Here is a 21,579-nt window from a genome sequence, read left to right on the forward strand (position 1 = left end):
AGCTAATTTCGCACTAGAGCCAAGGCTCTACTGGCAGGCTTTCTGCATTGGCCCTAGTGCCTCATACATCTTATGCAAAGCTTTTCAGCAAAGGGGTAGTTATGTGCATATATTCAAAGTTTCTGTCGTAAGGCAGTGGTTCTCAACCAGTGTGTCGTCAACAGCTGGGAGGTATGTCACCAAAAATCTGATTGACAGCTTGCTTTTGCTTTTCTTAACAACTATGTGCTGTAGTTTGGGGAGAGTTGAGAACCAGGAAGTCAGGTACTTGAAATCACCATAACTGGTCCCTACTTCTGTCACTAGCCCCAAATGTAAATGTTGCAACCCTGACAGACATCACCCTTGTGTCTATATTTTCTTTACATCATTGTTAGCAACAATTACATGATATAGGGTTTTTTCCTTTGCTCAGCTGCAAATTATAGTGTTTAATTTGTCACACGTGAATATTGTCGGATGTGTCACAATAGAGAACCACTTGTCTAAGGTGGTGTTGGATTTCCACCTTAACACTTCAGTTGTCCTGCCAAAATTTTTCCCTGAACATGAGGATCTTATTCTTGTATGTGAAACAGAGTAAAACCCTTAAAAATTCCACCCAGCCTTTTGTCTGTTTTGATCCCAGTAATCTAGGACTGCAGTTGCCAAACATATTATCCTGTTGACTAGTAGACTGCGTCTCCTTCACTTATTCTTGAGCAGACAAGGCTCACAATATCAGACCCTTGGATGCATCGGTAGCTGACTCAAGATCAGCCTCTTTGAAGAATTTCAGAATTGCATTCACATCTCATTTGGAAAAGTATTCCCAATGTGACAATAGGTTTGCTCCTTCTGTCCTGTGGGATCTTTGAAGTTTGGGACCAGGATCCAAATCCATCCATCCATCCTGGGCCTATTTTTGTAGCTTCCAGATTGCCTTTGTTTAAAAAAAATGGAAAAGGAAAAAACAAAACCTGAAAGGGCTTGTTGCCACCAACATATTTTGTCTGCCCATTGGTAGGCCCTTTTGTATTTCTTTCCCCTTTAAGTTAAATACAGCCAGATGTGAGGGCTTAACATCCTGCTTTTCCTTAGAGAAAATCAGGTTACTTCCTCTTGTGGACGTTTTCCATGGATAGCAGGATACAAGTCTTCACATACCCTCCTCCCTCCGCTTGGAGCTGTCTTCTAAAACAAGCTATTTAAGAACCAAGGATGTCTAGCAAAATGTGGGAAGTGATGCACATGCACATTGGTACCAAACAAAGCTACAGATGTCTTATAGGCTTAAGGAACTCTTTCCTATGTGGGCTGCATTGAATGACTTCACCCAGATGTGAGGACTTGCATTCTGATGTCCATGTAGAACACCTGCTACAGGTAATAACTTGGTTTTCCTGGATTCTGATTGTCAGATTGAGTTCCAGACCTGTAGCTTTGAACATTAAGGGGTTTGTAGAGTAAGGATATAGAGGAAAAGAAGGTGGTATATTTATAGCACAAGTGATAAGAGATGTATCAATCTCTACTTCTAGCAGTGACTATTTGTGATCACGTCACATACAAACATATCTTATTGTGCTTTTGTAGCACATCTTTACTGTCTGCATTATACTCTGGAGTGCTATAACTTCTTTTCTTGCATCCATAGACCGTGTATGCCAAGGATTGCCCCCTGGCTGCAGCTAAGGCCATCCAGGGTCTACGAGCTGTGTTTGATGAGACATACCCTGATCCTGTGCGGGTGATCTCCATTGGTATCCCCATAGAGGATATGCTAGCTGACCCATCAGGCCCTGCTGGATCCATTGCATCTGTGGAATTCTGTGGTGGAACGTGAGTATTAAGAGGAAGAGGACCAAGTAGAGAATGGTGGGGAGAGAAGTCAGTGAATATTACTGTCTCAAGGTTTTCTGGGATGGTAAAGAGGGCAAAGGGGGGATCATTTCACTGCTCAAAGAGAAGTTTATATAGCATTGTTGCAGTCTTGAGCAAAGATGGATTCAGGGTACACAGGACGAGACTTTTAAGTGTGTTGTGTGAAATGCCTTTTATTTTCTGCTTCTGCTATGGAGTCATAATTATTTTGTAAGCCCTATCCTGTGGCATCTGGGTCTGATTTCCCTCCCCCTTGGAACGGACCCTTTACTTTAGGAGGGTGTCTACCTTATTTCTGGGACACAGACTATGGATTTACCTGGACATAGCACATCCAACTAGAAAAGGAGAAAATTATTTCTCTCCATGCACCAAGAAGTATTGGAACTAGTGCAACTTTTTTTCCTACTTTACCCTTGTAAATGTTTGATAAATTACCTTAGATGTATATGTTCTTTGACCCAGATCAGCTACGTTCTTTTATGGGCTTAAAAAAGATGTCCATTTTACCAGCTTCCTCGATGGCTGAAGTGTTGAATAATGGTTAATTGGGAAGGTACCTGCTAAGTCTATTCCTGTTATATTTTGTTTGATCATTTTCTTGTTACACGTCTCCAATATTTCTAGGTCTGCCTTTGGATAAGTACATAAGTGCTAAGTGTTATACTGGGGCAGACCGAAGGTCCACCTATCCCAGCATCCTGTTTCCAACAGTGGCTAATCCAGGTTACAAGTACCTGGCAAGATCTCAAAACAGTACAAAAACATTTTATACTGCTTATCCCAAATACTTCAATGAAAAAATTGTAAACTTACGCAATACGCTACCTCAGAACAACACCGACATTGAAAACTTCATCGAACGCATGGACCCAATCCCAAGAGAATACCCAGCGGACAGAACCTGGACGAGCTTTGCTCTCCTCGCCGAAGAAACAGTCACCCAAACGATTAACAGATTCTCCAAGACCCACTGTAAACTGGATACCTGCCCCAGTTACCTAATAAAATCCGCTCCCCACCGCTTCATAGCAGACTTTACATCCCACCTAAACCACATGTTTCGATATGGTCTCTTCCCTAAGGACAACGGCAATATCCTACTCACCCCAATACCAAAAGACAACAAGAAAAATCAGACATCACCAATTACCGCCCAGTAGCATCTATCCCACTGGCAGTCAAACTGATGGAAAGCTTGGTAACCAAACAACTCACGGACTGCATAAATAAATTCTCAATTCTACATGAATCACAATCAGGATTCCGCTCCATCCACAGCACAGAAACAGTTCTAATTACCCTACTAGCCAAATTTAAACAAGAAATTGCGAAAGGCAAAAACGTACTTCTCCTACAATTCGACATGTCTAGTGCGTTTGACATAGTTAACCATAAAATATTACTAAACATCCTTGAATACCTCGGGATTGGAGGAAGTGTACTTAACTGGATTAAAGGCTTCCTAACCACCAGAACATACCAGGTAAAATCAAATTCGAACATATCACCATGGAAAGCAGTCTGTGGAGTACCTCAAGGATCACCACTATCACCAACTCTTTTCAACCTAATGATGACCCCACTAGCCAAGTCCCTTTCCAATCTTGGCTTTAACCCTTTCATTTACGTAGACGATGTCACACTATACATCCCTTACAAACTCGACATATCAGAAATCACCAATAAAATTAAACTGAGCTTGAACATCATGAACTCATGGGCGAATGCATTTCAAATCAAACTCAACTCAGAAAAAACACACTGTCTCATCCTCACATCTCAATACATCACGAACAAGCCCACCAACATAAACACAGCTGACTACACCCTCCCCATCTCAGAAAGCCTGAAAATTCTTGGAGTTACAATTGACCATAACCTCACGCTAGAGAACCAAGCAAAATCTACAACAAAGAAAATGTTCCACTCAATGTGGAAACTCAAATGTGTGAAACCTTTTTTCCCGAGGGAAGTATTCCGCAACCTGGTACATTCCATGGTACTAAGCCATCTAGACTATTGCAATGGAATCTATGCGGGATGCAAAGAACAAATGATAAAGAAACTCCAAACTGCTCAAAACACAGCAGCCAGGCTTATATTTGACAAAACAAGATTCGATAGCGCCAAACCCCTCCGAGAAAAATTGCATTGGCTTCCAATCAAAGAACGTATTGCGTTCAAAATCTGCACCCTGGTACACAAAATTATCTACGGTGAAGCGCCGGGATACATGACTGAACTCATAGACCTACCAACCAGAAACACTACAAGATTATCACAAACTTACCTAAATCTCCATTACCCAAGTTGCAAAGGTCTAAAATATAAAACAACCTATGCATCCAGCTTCTCCTGTATAAGCACGCAACTATGGAACGTATTACCAAGCACCGTGAAAACAACTTATGACCACTTAAACTTCTGGAAAGCACTAAAAACTAACCTGTTCATAAAGGCATACCCTAATGATACAACCTAAATGCCTGAACCCTGCAACACAATGAACCAAAACCATACTGGAAATAACTAAACCCTTCCTCCTCTTTACGATCCCCAAATGTTTTTGTCACACATGAACTTTACCCTACTACAACTTCATTCTGTATTTTGTTCATACCAGAATTGGCGATCGCCTAATGGTATTATGTAAGCCACATTGAGCCTGCAAAAAGGTGGGAAAATGTGGGATACGAATGTAACAAATAAATAAATATAAGCAATGGATTTTCCCCAAGTACATCTTAATAATGGTTTATGGACTTTTCTTTTAGGAAACGATCCAAACCTTTTTAAAACCCCGCTAAGCTAACTGTTTTTACCACATTCTCTGGCGACAAATTCCAGAGTTTAATTACACATTCAGTAAAGAAATATTTTCTTTGATTTGTTTTAAATTTACTACTTCGTAGCTTCATTGCATGCCACCTAGTCCTAGTATTTTTGGAAAGAATAAACAAGCGATTCACGTCTACTCGTTCCACTCCACTCATTATTTTATAGCCCTCTATCACATCTCCCCATAGTTATCTTTTTTTCTCCAAGCTGAAGAGCCCTAGCCGCTTTAGCCTTTCCTCATAGGGAAGTTGTCCCATCCCCTTTATCATTTTCGGCGCCCTTCTCTTTACCTTTTCTATCTCCACTATATTTTTTTGAGATGCGGTGACCAGAATTGTACACAGTATTCGAGGCGAGGTCGCACCATGGAATGGTACAAAGCCATTATAACATCCTCATTTTTGTTTTCCATTCCTTCCCAAATGTGGTCTAATGCTACTGGCTTGAGATATAGATTGGAATTTGTTCTTTTACTTTTTTTGTTTCTCGGTCCTGTAAAAGTTTCCTAAGCAATTGTATGCTTGTGAAAGTTGTGTTAAACTTATAAATAAATTTAAAAAAAAAAGAAAATTGATGATCATTTTTCCTGTAGCCCAAACTAAGGACACATTGGTCACTTTATAATACAATGGTGCCATCTTAATCTCCTCAACAGATTTCTCTTTCACTACATTCTAAGCCTCTGGTCCCAACAAAGTATGTAATGTACCCTGCCTGTGGGAATTCCAGGGGGGAGAAGGATGATTTTCCCTTTGTGGTTAACAGGAAATGGAACTGTGGCAGACACACAGGTCCTTTCTCTAATCTCTGTTGCCTGTTACCCAATTGTATACCTGGCTCAGTCCTCCTTGTCCATGGAAGAAGTATTGTTGTTTACCCGTAACTGGTGTTTTCTGTAGACAATAGGATTGATAAGGCACACAAGCCAGCCCACCTCCATGGGAGAACTCACTGTTTTTACCTTTGGAACTGAGGAGATGGGGAGACTGCTCCGCATGGGAAAGGCTGCGGGAAGAGTGCTCCGCATGGGAAAGGCTGCAATGCTTAGAACTTTAAAGTTGTGAGCTCTAGACACTTGTGTCCCAGCACTGTCGAGTGACATCACCCACCTGCATGTGCTATCAATCTTGCTGTCAATGGAAAATATCTGTTTCTGGCGAGCAACATTTGCTTTCACCAATTTGTCTTAAATGTACTATTTAGTAGTTTCCTTTAGTCTTTGTACTTTTTGACAGAATAAACAACTAATTTCCATTTACCTGTTCCACTCCATTCCTCTTTTTATAGACCTCTATCATATCTCCCCTCAGCTATCTATCTTCCAAGCTGAATCCTAACCCTTTTAGCCTTTCCTTGTAGGGGGGAGTAAGTTTCATCCTCTTTATCATTTTGGTCACCTTTCTCTGCACCTTTTCTAATGCTGCTTTATCTTTTTGGAGATGTGATCAGAATTGCACACAATATTCAAGATGTGAATGTACCATTGAGTGATAGAGACATTATGGTATTCTCTGTTTTGTTTGCCATTCCTCTCCTAATACAGTGCACTCCATTTAAGTGCACATCAGATAAGCACATGCTGTGTTTAACTGCATGCCATACTTCGGTCCCGTTTTTGGCGCCATCAATTTCTATGGGGGCAAACTTTGGTTTAGCGCACCACTGATAAGTGCAAGATTCGCTTATATGCATAGTTTAAGACCGCTCCTCTGCAGGAAAGGCTCCGCGTAAGCGCCCGCACGGAATATGGAAGCCAATTGGCACGTGACAAAGGGGCGATAAATTTGAAATCTCATTGGTTAACTGCCACAGGCAGAATAAGCAAAAGAAAGTTGTTAGAGTGTACACTGGAGTCGTTGTCATTGTGCAACTGTAAGACTTTAACACTGGCTGAACGAATAAAAGTTCTTAAAATATTAGAAAACAAACAAAGTCAAGCATCTATTGCTAAAGAATATGGTGTCAATCCCAGTCAAATTTCACGTATCTTGAAGCAGGAAGATCAGCTTCTGGAAGACTGGCAAAACAATACAAATCCACACAGGAAATGTAAACGGGCGGGAAAAGGTGAGGATGTAGAAGATGCTCTTCTTCGGTTGTTTTCTCAAGTCAGGAGCAGATAGTTCCCTGTTAGTGGTCCACTGCTTATGGAGAAAGCTAATCAGCTAGCTGAAAGTCTTGGGCTAACTGAATTCAAAGCCACTGTTGGATGGTTGGAAAGATGGAAGGAGATGAGCAACATAAAATTCAAAAAAACAGCATGGTGAAAAACAAGACACTGATGACTTTGGTGCTGAAAATTGGGTTGTTTCAGTTCTTCCTACCATCTTGAACGAGTTTGCACCTCGTGACATTTTCAGTGCTGACGAAAACGGTCTCTACTAGCGAGCGATTCCTGATGGAACACTTGCATTCAAACAAGCCAAAACTACAGGAAGTAAAATGTCGAAGGACCAACTGACGATCCTCCTTTGTTGCAGTATGGATGGGAGTGAGAAGTTGGAACCACTCGTCAATGGAAAGAGCAAACAGCCCCGTTGCTTCAAGAATGTTAAGCGACTTCCTGTGTCATACGAGGCTAATGCAAATTCATGGATGACTGGGGAAATTTGGAAGCAGTGGCTAAAGAAGTTAATGCGGGCACAAAAGCGTCAGATTTTGTTGCTTTGTGATAATTGTGCTGCACACAGTGATGACGTCAGGCTGTCTAACGTCAAGGTGGTCTTCCTGCCACCAAACACTACCTCTCTGATCCAACCTATGGATCAGGGCATAATAGCCAATTTCAAAAACATTATCGGGCTCTTGTGCTATGTCATCTGATGAGCGTTATGGATGACCAGACTGGCAAGGATAAACGTGCTGTTGAACTGGCTTGTAATCTATCACTGTTAGATTCCCTACATATACAGAAAGAAGTCTGGAATCATGGCAACCATTGTGAACTGCTACAAGCGGGCAAGCTTTTTTAAGGATGCCCCAGATACAAATAAGTACCTGTATACAATATGTAAGCCGCATTGAGCCTGCCTTGAGTGGGAAAGAGCGGGGTACAAATGTAACAAAAAATAAAATGTGGAGAAGGACGAAACAGATGCAGCTGTTGCAAACGCGTCAAATGAACAGGCTATTGACATCCCAGCCGGTGTTACTGAAGAGGGGTTTCATCACTACGTAGCTGTTGATTACGATCTACAAAAAGCTGATGACAGCACTGATGTCAAGATAGACGCCTACACACAGGCAACAACGGCTGATGATGAAACAGATGATGAAATGAGCAGCGAGGCACATGCTGACGAAATTCAACAACCTTCTGTCACTTTTGCAAGAGCGCTGGAGAGTCTCAACCGTGCGGGCCTATCTGGAGGCCACTGGATGTCAGTGCTATGACAGTTTTTACCGTCTGGCAGCCGTAGTCTATGGAACTCACAGACACAAGAGTGTACAGAGGACTATGATTGATTACTTCAAGTAAGCCTAACGTCAGTTAACAGAGACTGTATACTGTACGTATAATAAACAGTACTGTACATATGTTTATTTTTTTATTTGTTGCATTTGTACCCCGCGCTTTCCCACTCATGGCAGGCTCAGATGTCGAGCTTCTTTGGGTCACAACGGTAAGTGCACGCTCCGGTTAACTGCATGTATTTCTTTGGTCCCAGACCATTGCGCTTAAGCGAATTGCACTGTAATTCCTAACATTCTGTTTTAGTCCACTGCCACAGAGTTGTTAGCTGACCGTTTTTTAATGTACTAAAAGCCAGGACTAGCTTTTAAAAATATTTGTATTTTCAGACCGTATGCTAATTCTGTATTTTGTACACATTTTACTATGTTCTAAAATTAGGTTACTTGATCTCTTCTAATATTATGCAAGGCCATGTCACAGGCTAGAATGCCTGATTTCCAGCAATTTTCTTGTTCACTAGCTTGGCAGCATAGTGACAGATCATCATGTTGAGATTGGATGTACGTAGATTGTTTTTCTCTCTTTTCAGGCACCTACAGAATTCTAACCATGCTGGTCACTTTGTGATTGTTTCTGAGGAAGCCATTGCAAAAGGTATTCGGAGGATAGTTGCAGTCACTGGTGCCGAGGCACATAAGGTGAGACTAGATGGTGAAAGAGGTCCGGTTTATTTTGTGAACCTGAGAATTTGCTTTCACCTTTCCACTCCACTTATCTCAGCCTCCTACAAAGTTGATTTGGGAGGAGGGGTCAGTATGCTGGACTAGAGGAAGAGGAGGAGATTTTACATATACAGGGGTGAAAAGAAATACAAGATTTAGGTTTTCTTTAATTCAGGGTTTTCAACTCAGTCATTGACAACCACTAGTCAATTTGGTTTTCAGGATATCTGAAATAAATCTGTTTGACGCAGATTTGTATGCATTGCCTCCATCCTATGTAAGAATATTTTGTGTCTTCATTATAGATATCCTGAAACCAGACTTAATAAGATAGAGATTTGGCAAACTACAGCCTGCAGGTCATGGCTACATTCTTATTCTAATGCAAACAAAGCATGGGCGGGGTTCCACATAGAAGATGCAGAACAGATCAAGAGAGCAAAATCCAAAGAAGCTGAGTAGTCCAAACTTTTTATAATTATTCATGAACATAAAGAGAGTCTTACAAAATGCACCCAACATGGCTCATAGAATGCATCAGGGGTTAAGATTGGCTATAAGCAAAACATAAAAACATATTGTCAATTATTTACAACCCAAATACCGTAGACTTACAATAATAAAATGATAAATATAAATATAAAATACAAGTATAAAAACAAATTATAAATTATACATAAATCAATTACTTATAAACAACTACTTTCAACTTGATAGTAACATTGAGTATGATAAGTATCAGGTACTTCAATTATGCATATTCTACGAGGACAGCAGGCTGATTGTTCTTACAATTGGGAGATATATGCAGGTACTTTAACACTTGGCTGTGGCAGCCCAGCTCCCCAGTCCAGTATCTTCTATTGGCCATCTGAAAGTAATATTCTGCAGTACTGTAACAGAAATTCTGAGATTACTGGCAGTCGTAAAGTAATTTACCTATCAGTTTTTTGGTAGGTTGGCAAATGCCACCAGGCTTCAGTTCTGCTAGTCTTTAGTTTGCTGTTAAGTTACCAAACATTAGGTACAGCTAATATAGGGGCCCTTTTACTAAGCCGTGTAGGTGCCTACACGCACCCAACACTCATCAATTTGGAGTTACTGCCTGGCTAGCACATGTCCCATGTGGTAATTTCATTTTTGACGCACGTCCGCTATGTTCGCTAGAAAATATATTTTATTTTTTGACGCGTGATGAAAGTTGGGCAGTAACTCCAACTTTTCGCACGTAGGCAGTTACCGCATGGTTAACGCGAGAGACCTTACCGCTAAGTCAATTGCTGGCGATAAGGTCTCAAGCCCAAAATGGATGCACGCCAGTTAACCTTTGTTTTAGTATTCTGTTTTGAATAACCTTTTTACTAATTTGATTTCAATTCATGTTTACTTAAATCTGTAATGTATCCAATTAAGAAGTTATGTCTTGCAAAATTTTAAAAATTCTGTTTAAAAAAAGGAATGTAAAAAGTGATCTTGTAGTATGCTAAGTACATTTTCAGTACTGTATAATAATTAATATGAATCATGTTTTTCTGACCTAGGCACTAAGGAAAGCAGACACCCTGAAGCAGTCTCTACACACCCTGGAAGCTAAAGTGAAGGTCCAGACAGCTCCCAACAAGGACATTCAGAAGGAAATTGCTGACCTGAGTGAAGTAAACACTAGTCATTGCCCATTCTGATCCCTTGCTGAACTGAAAGATTACAAGTAATATGAATCTAGGATTTCTTTAGTAAATCATAGCAGCTTCATGTTGCTTGGATGAGGCTGTGCTCAGTATTAACTTTTCATTTCTGTAGCGTGAACTGTGATTGGAGAAAGCATTAGAAAATTGTAACAAAATGCTACACCCTGCCATAGCAGTTGTAGAAAAGAATATTTTTCATGATACCTGTGGAAAGAAACTCCTGGAAGTAATCTGCTTAGTCATTAAGCACATAGTGATTTCTCTGAATAAGTGTCACATAGTGCTGATTGAGTGATCATGATTGTTAGCTGAAGGTTGATAGTGGTTCACATTTTCTTGATGGTGTTTTGCCATGTAAGTTTCAGGCAGCTAGTGGGGTACAGTTCTGATTCAGTGTTTGCTTCTCCTTAAATAGTAGACACCCCTATCAGGGAAATGTTAAAATGCTATAGCATTTTGGTCCCCACTATACCACAGTGGAATGTTCTATGAGAATGCACCCTTACAGGTAAGAGATCTTCCCTAGGGTAGTATGGTGAAATTTTATTTGAGAAACCACTGGTACAGAGAGAAAACATTTCTCTTATTTGTAGTGCTGTGAAATACTGCATAAGAACGTAGAAGACACTGTAATATATAAAGGCAACCTCTTTCCTGCTGCAGTACAGTGCACACTGAATGAAAAGGCACTGTATATGTAAGAGTGTACAAATCAACTGTGTGGTCCGGGAATCCATTGGAACACATCCTGTTCTCTTTTTATATTTCTCTCATCCTAACAGCACCTAAATGGTGGTGATTGGATGGAAAGGCTCAGGAAGTAGCACTCTCCTATATACTTCCACTGAGCAAGGCATCCTTTTCCTGTTTTGTAGACCATGGCTGTTGCAGTCATTGCACAGTGGCAAAAAGATGAGCTGCGAGACACTCTGAAAGGACTAAAGAAAACCATGGATGATCTAGACCGTGCCAGCAAAGCAGATGTGCAGAAAAGGGTGAGTCCTGTGACCTTAAATCTTGCACCTTGGAATTTTTATTTGGCCTTTGTTAATTCCACCTCCAGGGTAAGACTTGCCCCCACCTTCACTATCCCATAGTGCTGCATTAAGAGGTTATTCGCTAAATTCTTTCCCTCACATAGAATAAAGGGGGAAAATCCTTTCTTGAATCAGCCTGACTTGTTTATACGCTTGGTGCTATCTTGGTGGTTTGTTATCCACTTTTGCTTCCCTTTTCCTGTCTTAGTTTTGGCGTTACTATCTTAGAATTTTTGAATTGTAAACTGCTTTGCTATTTTGTCTGTGAAAGTTAGTACATCAAGCTTGCTAATAAACATATTTCTATAAAACAGTCTATTGTCTGCTATTGAGATAGACATGGGGGAAGCCACTGCTTGCCCTTCGATTGGTAGCATGGCATCGTGCTACTATTTGGGGTTATGCCAGGTTCTTGAGACCTAGATTAGCCATTGCTAGAAACAGGATACTGGGCTAGATGGACCATTGATCTCACCCAGTATAGCTATTCCTATATTCTTAATGTTCATTCTCATATTATGATGCTGTTTCAAGGCTGCTGTACTTTCAAGATATGTATTCTTTCTGTAGCAACGTAACACTCAGATTAATGACCCATGGTCATACCATTTCCCATGGATTGATTTCACTCGTCCTCCCTATTTTTTGCCTCTTAGGTACTAGAAAAGACAAAGCAGCTTGTGGAGTCTCACCCAAACCAGTCTCTGCTGATCATGGAGATGGAGAGTGGGGCCTCTGCCAAGGTAACTAAGGCAATAATAAACAGTCTGCCCAGGACTGTGCACCAGACATCTCTGCACTGAATATTAGTATGCTCTCTGCTATTTTTCCCCCACAGGCCTTGAATGAGTCTTTAAAGCTGCTCAAGACTCATTCCCCTCAGACTGCTGTGATGCTGTTCTCGGTAGACAATGAAGCTGGAAAAATCACATGTTTATGCCAAGTACCTCAGGTATGGAGCATCAGAGATTTCCTGGTCTGTAGTCTGCAGCTTAGCTCTTAGCCATAGATTTTTAAAATAGATTAGAATTTGGGTCCACATTCCCTCTCATTTCAGCGCTGAACCTTATGCATAGCTGTGATGATGTACTTCACTCCTGACTGGCAGCATCCCTTGGTATTCAGTTTAGTCAGCGAAGGTACCTTAGTCTTGCAGTGCAGCACATCTTGCTATTCCAGTGCTGAGATCCACATACAACTCTCTCAATACATTGTAGTCTAAATTGACTACTTTGTTCTATTTCATTCTCACGTAGTCTTGTGTACAGGTTACAGTTAACTGAATCCAAAGGTATAATCCACATTAGAACTTAGATTCCCTCTCAACTTAAGCTCAGCTGGGTGATGCCATGCTGCAGAGAACTTCCTGATCTGTTTGACTTGGTGTCTTTGGTGGCTGGACTGCATTTGTCACATTCTTTACAACGTAGACTGGAAAAGCTGCCCTTGAGGCAAATGGACAGAACTGGGGAATTTGCAACGTGGATAAATCTGATATAATGGAGAAGGGTAGTTAGGGGGGTTCCTCAGAGGTCTGTGCTAGGACCGCTGCTTTTTAGTATATTTATAAATAATTTTGAGATGGGAGTAACTAGCGAGGTAATTAAATTTGCTGATGACACAAAGTTATTCAAAGCCATTAACTCGCGACAGGATTGTGAAAAATTACAGAAGGACCTTACGAGATTGGGAGACTGGGCGGCTAAATGGCAGATGACGTTTAATGTGAGCAAGTGCAAGGTGATGCATGTGGGGAAAAAAGAACCCGAATTATAGCTACGTCATGCAAGGTTCCACATTAGGAGTTACGGACCAAGAAAGAGATCTGGGTATCGTCATTGATAATACACTGAAACCTTCTGCTCAGTGTGCTACTGCGGCTAGGAAAGCGAATAGAATGTTGGGTATTATTAGGAAAGGTATGGAGAACAGGTGTGAGGATGTTATAATGCTGTTGTATCACTCCATGGTGCGACCGCACCTTGAGTATTGTGTTCAATCCTGGTCGCTGCATCTCAAGAAATATATAGTAGAATTGGAAAAGGTGCAGCGAAGGGCGACTAAAATGATAGCGGGGATGGGACGACTTCCCTATGAAGAAAGACTAAGGAGGCTAGGGCTTTTCAGCTTGGAGAAGAGACGGCTGAGGGGAGACATGATAGAGGTATATAAAATAATGAGTGGAGTCGAACAGGTGGATGTGATGCGTCTGTTCACTCTTTCCAAAAATACTAGGACTAGGGGGCATGCAATGAAACTACAGTGTAGTAAATTTAAAACAAATCGGATAAAATATTTCTTCACTCAACGCATAATTAAACTCTGGAATTCGTTGCCGGAGAACGTGGTGAAGGTGGTTAGCTTAGCAGAATTTAAAAAGGGGTTAGACGGTTTCCTAAAGAACAAGTCCATAAACCACTACTAAATGGACTTGGGAAAAATCCACAATTCCAGGAATAACATGTATAGAATGTTTGTACGTTTGAGAAGCTCGCCAGGTGCCCTTGGCCTGGATTGGTCGCTGTAGTGGACAGGATGCTGGGCTCGATGGACCCTTGGTCTTTTCCCTGTGTGGCATTACTTATGTACTTAACTGCAGTCAAATGTTTTGCATTAAGAAAGCCCGCAAAGCCACGAGAGCCCAGGTTAGCTATTTATAATTGAGAAAGAAGAGACATTTAAGCAATAGTGGAATTTAACTGAGAAGGTCACTATTGAAGATACAGTTGCTACCTTCGGCCCTGCTGGGACTACTGGGATTCTTCCATCTGAGTTTCTTGGCTTCCTAAATCTTCCTCTGTGCACATAGATTCCTATGAGCAGTCCTGGAACAGGATGCTGGGCTTGATGGACCCTTGGTCTTTTCCCAGTATTGTGGTGCTTATGTACTTATGCTTATGTACTTATGAGTGTTAATCTCCGAGGATGGGGTACTTCAAGGCTCTACTCTTTCAGCTATATTGTTTAATATTTCCATTACGTATCAAGGATCAGCCCAGACAAATGGTGGAGATAGATAACTCTAATGAGTTGTGCCTCATAAGCTCCTGCACTTAGCAACCAAGCCAGCATTCTCTATCTCCAGCAGGTGGGATAGCAGCTCCTGTGTGCTTTGGTGACTTCTGTGTGGCCTCCTGTCCTGCTTGCAGGTTCAGTTGAGTTTGGGTTTGAGAATATCCTGTGCCTCAGGTGTAAATCTAGTGGTCTAGGTCTCCCCTGCTCTCCCGTTGCTACTTTCTATCTCTTTCTCTGTCTTCCATTCTCTTTTTCTTCTGCCTCTGTGGTTCTTTTTGAGAGCGCTTGTGGGGCTTCAGTGCCTTGGAGGTCACAAGACTGGCTGAAGGCACTGAAGCCCCACAATCTTCTCACAGCACAAGCACTCTCAAAAAAAAAAAAAAACCGCAGTGGCCGCTTTTTTTGTTTTGGTTTGTTTTTTTAAGATAGAGGCAGGAGATAGAGAATGCTGGCTTGATTGCTAAGTGCAGGAGCCATCAGTAGATATATTATTCTCTATATCTGAGCCTATTAAGTCTTGTGCACACTTTCGGGGGTAAGCTCTCTGCTACTGGTTCCTGCACACTTTGCTTTACTTCTGTGGACATGCTGTTTTACCTACTCAGTCTCTGGGAGTTCAATCCGGGCTTCTCCAATGGCAGTTTTTGCAGGCTCAGCGCCAATAGCTCCTGTGCTCCGTGAGGCTCCAGCAGCCATTTTGTCACTGGTTCCTTGCCCATTACTGTGTCCCGGGATGTTGGTTTTGCACGGATAGAAGTCTCTGCTCTGCTGTTTTGCCTGAATTTGTTCTTTTATTACATCAGGCCTTTTTATTAAAGTCGGCACAAACTCTCTTCTCCTTCCCTTCACATTGATTTTGAGGAGCAGCTTCCTAAGAAATTAAAACTTTGTTTCGCAGGATTTGGAGAGTATTCCTCCATGGCACTCGGAGGAGGTTTTATCTGTGCGTTCTGACTGTCCTAGTTCTGCTGATGGCCCTGACTTGGACATTTCAGAGGCAGACAAGGGCGATGATCCCACTGTAGCTAGGCCGTTTTTGAGAGTGGAGTTGCCTCTGTTGATCACAAAATCTATAGAGGCTTTTAACATTTCTTCCCCTGCTTCTCAGTCCTCTGGTCCTGCTCCAACTGTTATGTCAGGTACTAAGAGACCGCCTGTATTTTTCCATATTTACGAGGCTGTGCAGGAGCTTCTTGCAGCTCAGTGGGAGACCCCTGATTCTAACCTCCGTGTGGCTTCCACTGTGTCCAAATTATATCCCCTTCTGCCGTTTGAGTTATAGCAGTTTGCTGTGCCTAAGGTAGATGCCCTTATTACGGCGGCTACTAAACGTACCACTATCCCTGTGGAAGGCGGCACTGCATTAGAGGATTTGCATGACCATGAGCTTGAGGCTTCCTTGAAGCTTGCCTTTCAACTAGCTCCATTAAATTCTCAGGCAGCAATTTCTTCTTTTGTAGCTAGGGCTTCTTTATCATGGATTCAACAATTGTCCATGTTAGGCTCGCCTCCAGACTTTCTCCCTATCCTAGAGACGGGGTTGTCCTATTTGTCAAGACACTCTTTATGATATTCTCTGAGCGTCAGCTAAGGGTATGGCCTTGGCCGTTTCGGCATGACGCTGGCTATGGTTGAGGCATTGGGCCGCTGATGTGTCATCCAAATCTCGTCTGGCTAAGCCCTTTCAGGGGAAACTACTCTTTGGTGCAGATTTGGAGAAGATTATTAAAGACCTGGGAGATTCCAAGGTTCAGCGGCTACCTGAGGGCAAGCCTAAGCCTCATCTCCAGGTGACTCTCATTTTCAAGAAGCATAGAGGTGTAGACCAGGGAAGGCTAGTGCTTCCGCTTAAAAACCTTGCTTTCTTCAGACTCGGTCTTTCTTTCGAGGAGGAAAGAAGCCCTTTTCCGCTTCCTCAAGAACCTCTCCCTCTTTGCAGCTCTCGCAATGACGGAGTCTAGGTTCACTCCTTGTACATAGACATAGGTGGGCATCTTTCCTGCTTTCACAAGGAGTGGACCACCATTACTGCAGACCAATGGGTCCTCAATATCATTCTCCATGGCTACAAGCTAGAATTTTCAAAGCCATTCGCAGTACTTTTCATGATGTCCTCTTGCGGCAGCTCTTCAAAGAGTCGGGCAGTGCTAACTACCTTAGCCTCTTTAAGGTGACTGGGGGCCATTCAGTCCATTCCTCCTGCCAGAGAGGGGCATGGGTCGATATTCCATCTATTTTTGTCCCAAAGAAAGAAGACTCATTTTGCCCTGTTCTGGATCTCAGAGGGGTAAACAAGTCTCTCATGGTTCTGCAAATCCGCATGGAGACTCTTTTTGTCATAGCTTCGATCCAGCCAGGTGAGTTTCTCACCTCATTGGACCTCAAGGAGGCTTATCTTCGTATCCCAATTTGGCCTCCTTGCAGGAAATTTCTCCAGTTTGCGATCCTGTGAAATAATTTTCAGTTCAAGGCCATGCCTTTTGGCCTTGCCACTGCACCTCGCACATTTTCAAAAGTTATGGTGGTGGTGGCAGCCTTCGCGGGCAAGGGATCCAGGTACATCCTTACCTGGACAATTGGCTAATTCGGGCACCTTCTTATCAAGCGAGCCTTTGCAGTACACAGATAGTCCAGTCTCTTCTTTCTGCACTAGGTTGGGTGGTGAGTTACAGCAAGATTCATCTCACCCCAATCCAGACCCTGGAGTTTTTGAGAATATGTTTCAATACCCCGGGCAGGGAAGGTTTTCTTGCCTCAGCATCGTCAGCTCAAGCTCAAACAGCAAATTCTCAGGCTTCTCTCTCTTCCATGCCCACAGGCATGGGATTATGCTCAGGCTCTCAGTTCTATGGTGGGAACTTTGGATGTTCTGCCTTGGTTGAAGTTCCACATGTGGCCCCTACAGTTATCCCTGTTGAGCCGGTGGTCTCCGGTCTGGGGGACTTATGACCAACTGCTTCCGTGGACACCTCAAGCCAGACGGAGTCTGACTTGGTGGCTTCTCCTTGCGCACATTCGGGTGCTGTTGCCCGTATAGACTCCCAGTTGGTGTATTTTCACCTCTGATGCCAGCCTCTTTGGATGGAGAGCCCATTATCTCCACCACTCTGCACAGGGCCGCTGGTCGAGAGTGGAGGCTTCCTTGTCCTTCAACAGATTGGAACTTCGAGCTGTCCGGAAATCTCTACTAGCCTTCGCAGTAGGCCAGTGTGCATGCTTTCAGACAATGTCTTGTATCAACAGACAAGGAGGAACAAAGAGTGCATTTCTAGCCCAGGAGGCGCGTCATCTTTTTCAGTGGGCGGAATTGAGCATTCCGATGATTTCAGCATCTCATAGCGGGTTCACTGAACTCGCAAGCAGATTTCCTCAGTAGAGTGTCTCTGGATCCGGTGGAATGGCAACTGTCAAAGATTGCATTTTGCCTCATTTCCATACAGTGGGGCCTTCCGGTTCTGGATCTCATGGCATCCAAACTCAATGTGCAAGTACATAGATTCTACAGCCGCTTCAGGGAGAGACGACCTCCTTTATATGTTTCCTCTCGTGGGAAGGACCGTTCCACAGAATTGCGCGTCTACCCAGGAAGGTCGTTCTTGTATCTCCAGACTGGCCCCAGACTTCCTTGATATGTGGACCTCATCAGTCTTCAAATCGCTTCTCAGTTGACTCTTCCTCCACAGACAGGCTTATTGCACCAAGGTCCAGTACTTAAGGAGGATCCCTCACACTTTGGTCTTACAGCCTGGCTCTTGAGAGGGTGTGATTGAGGAAGAAGGGTTAAATAAGTTTTAGCAGCAATTACTGAATTGTCATAACTCTTCAATTTTGTTGTGTAAAAAAAAAAAAAAAACTTAAATGCCTCTGCAGTTTTGGAGGTTATATTGTACACCAAGAAACTGGACAACTTATGCTTAAGACCTGGATTCTTCACTCAGATCAGAGAACCACTGTCATTGCACTCCATTTAAAGTCAAGGTCATCTGTTAAACATTCAAGTGATTAAGAGTGTTTCCACTGCACGAAAAACTTTAAGGCACATATTAACTTTCTTATAGTCTTAAAGAAGCCTATGGTCTGACATCCAGAGTTTGACTTCAGAGTACTAATAATTTTGCGATATTTAGATTTTTCAAATAATGCTCAATATGGCTTATAGCATTAGTAATTCAGTGTAAGTCCTTTCCCTTAAGGGCTTAAATGTAAATAGGTTTACAGAGACAATGTTAAGTGCCTATCCTTCCTAACTTGTTCAGTATGTATGTGTGTAAATTGCACCAAATTTCTAAGAGAAAATATGTACATACTTTCCCTTTTGAAAATTACTCAGTGGAAAATACACACCTACATTTGCACCTACTCTTTGGCATGCACAAATTTCCCAGTTTCTGAACCCTGTCTCCTTGGTTTTACCTTCTCACCCCTTTGAATTATCTTCTTTGCCTTTCCTTCCCCTTTGCTTTGCACACACTCCCCCATTCCTTTCCCCCCTTACATTGTTCTTCTTAGTGACCTCCTTCAAGTTTCTTATCCGTTTTCCAAGGCTTGGCTGGCTCCTGTGCCTTAGGAGGCTGTGTCCTCTGCGATCACACTGCTGATGTGTGCTGTGTTGAATGAGAGGTTGTTTAAGGTGTCTAGAGAGTAAGGGGTGCTGTTTTGAGTGGAGGTTGTATAGCTTGTTTGATGTTTGAGAATGAATATAAGAGGTAGGTGAGGGGTGACGTGTGGGTTATGTGAGTTGGTGCCCTTGATGTGCATTTAGTAAGGGGGTGTTGTGTGTGCTGGGTGAGAAGGAAATTGTATGTGATGGTTGAGAAGGTTTATATGTGGTTTGAAGGGGGAAAATAGGGTATTTTGAGTAATTGGTGTCATGGGAGGTGTGATGGCTGAGGGGTAGAGAGAAGCAAGTGATTTGGCCTGTTAAGAGTTATGTGAAAACAGAGAAGCTATTTAGTGGTGGAGGAGCATGCCTCCCTCTGCTGTGTTTTCCATCTGCTCTCACCAGTAGCCTGTGAGTGTTTGGGATTTTAATTCCATAGTCTGGGCTGTTTTTGGTGGTGGGGCTGGTATCTCCACTGAATTCTGCTGCTGCTTCCGATTTTTGGTGTTGCATCTTCGGCTTTGGAAGTGCAGCTTGCAAGAGGTTGAGCATGGTGACTGTGCAGGCAAATGGACAAAAGCTCTTCTGCTGTTATGTGCCTATTTCTGTCTTTTTACTTACATACACACACATATATATATATGAATACCTTTAAGTGTGCACGTGTTTTTGAATTAAAGGACCACAACTTTGAAACGCTTTATCTGACAACATTTGTAAATTTGATCAACTTTTAACTTTTTAGAAAACATTTAAAAACATATTTGTTTAAACTTGCATTTAGTAATATTTAATCTGTTGGTTTGACTTGACAAAAGGTGCATTGTTCCATAATATGACCATATTAAGCACACAGCCAGCAAATTGCACATGTTTTTTAACATCAGTGCTGAATATGGTTTCCTTTTAGGTATATTGTGCTATTTGATTGTGTTTTGATATAGTATGGCATTTTAAATGTTACACATATTTCTGATTTGCATATGGCTGACACATTTTAAAATATATTGTCATTTATAGTGAGTATTGTTATATGATTATGAAAGTTTTTTTCTGTTCTCTGCCTACAATTATAGAGGGAGTGGAATATGTGATTTACATAAATGATTAAATAAAAGTATACAGTGGATGAGTAAATAGCCAAACTATGAGACTTCCTGTTGGTAATCTGCTTTCATATTCTGTTTCTGTGAATTGATCTGAATGTATTTTTCTCTTTGTTAGGAAACTGCAAACAAAGGCCTAAAAGCCAGTGAATGGGTACACAAAGTGTCAGGGCTGATGGATGGCAAAGGAGGAGGCAAAGATGTCTCTGCTCAAGCAACAGGCAGAAACGTGGGCTGCCTACAGGAAGCCCTGAAACTGGCCACTGAGTTTGCCAAACTGAAACTAGACTTGAAGAACTGACCCCTGCAACATCTGTTAGGCTGAAGTGTTCACATAAGGGGATCTGGACTTTTCATTAATTTAACAGATACTTTGTAGCAGGGATTTTTTGAAGGGGGAATGTTTGAAAAAAAAAAAAAAATAGCCATTCAGCATGAGCTAGGGGATTGGTAATGTTTAATGTGATCATACAAATACTCAGCACTCACTTCCATGGTAACGTACAGACTGCTAGGATTAGTGAACATAATATGGTTAAACCAAACATTCACTGACCACTAAAATATAGTTTAACATGAATGCTTTACTAAAACTATGCAGTAGCTTGACATCCTGTCAAAAGCTCTGTTTACTATATGGAAATTGTAGTCTTTTGTTACTGTTATGGATTTCTGGGATAGAGCTGCTAACATCACATTACATTCCCAGGTAATCTCTTCCACTCTAGGAATGCGTTATCTGAATGTTTCCATTAATGTTAAGATATGTTACTGTAGTTGGCACTTGAGGTTGCTGCTGATCAAACTAATTTGTCTTTAGAACTAAGACAAAATAATGAAGATAAAGAAGGAAAGTTTTGTCATTTCTTTTATTTTTCTTCTTCTTCTTTAGGTCTTGAGGGAGTGGGGGGAACAGTAATTCTTATACCCCCAGGATATTTGGCCTAAGAATGATCAGTAACTGGCAGGCTGAGACCAGCAGTGTGGAGTGAGCCTCCCTATTGGTGTCAGTTATGTTAACAGCTTTGCTTCTTGTTCCTTCTCCTGTTAGTCCTATGTTTCTCTCTAGTTGATCTGTTGGTCTCAGCAGGTCAAAATCTACTCCAATATCATGTCAATAGGCATAGTAGAAAAGTTGCCAAAACTTAAAATATTCTCGGACCACCACCCTATGCTGCAGTTCAGGGTGGGCTCTAAGGATACTATCTGGTATGACCTTGAGCAACAATCCAAAAAAGATCTCCCAATCAATTGCAAAGGAAGTGTCAAACTTTATTCAACCATTATCAAAA

General features: G+C 41.9%; 1 protein-coding gene across 2 annotated transcripts in view; it reads left to right on the forward strand.

The window, feature by feature from the left end:
• The window catches only part of AARS1 (alanyl-tRNA synthetase 1), a 91,274-nt gene extending 70,133 nt beyond the window's left edge, over positions 1–21,141 (forward strand). For both annotated transcript variants that reach the window (XM_030203615.1, XM_030203614.1), the window contains exons 15-21: positions 1,637–1,821; positions 8,709–8,817; positions 10,383–10,496; positions 11,405–11,524; positions 12,223–12,309; positions 12,405–12,518; positions 20,406–21,141. In XM_030203615.1, coding sequence (XP_030059475.1) covers positions 1,637–1,821; positions 8,709–8,817; positions 10,383–10,496; positions 11,405–11,524; positions 12,223–12,309; positions 12,405–12,518; positions 20,406–20,588 — 912 coding nt within the window. In that variant the 3' untranslated portion in view covers positions 20,589–21,141. The remainder of the gene's footprint in view (positions 1–1,636; positions 1,822–8,708; positions 8,818–10,382; positions 10,497–11,404; positions 11,525–12,222; positions 12,310–12,404; positions 12,519–20,405) is intronic.
• The last annotated feature ends 438 nt before the right edge of the window (positions 21,142–21,579 follow it).

Source organism: Microcaecilia unicolor, chromosome 5 (genome assembly GCF_901765095.1).
Source record: "Microcaecilia unicolor chromosome 5, aMicUni1.1, whole genome shotgun sequence".
Classification (NCBI taxonomy): Eukaryota; Metazoa; Chordata; class Amphibia; order Gymnophiona; family Siphonopidae; genus Microcaecilia; species Microcaecilia unicolor.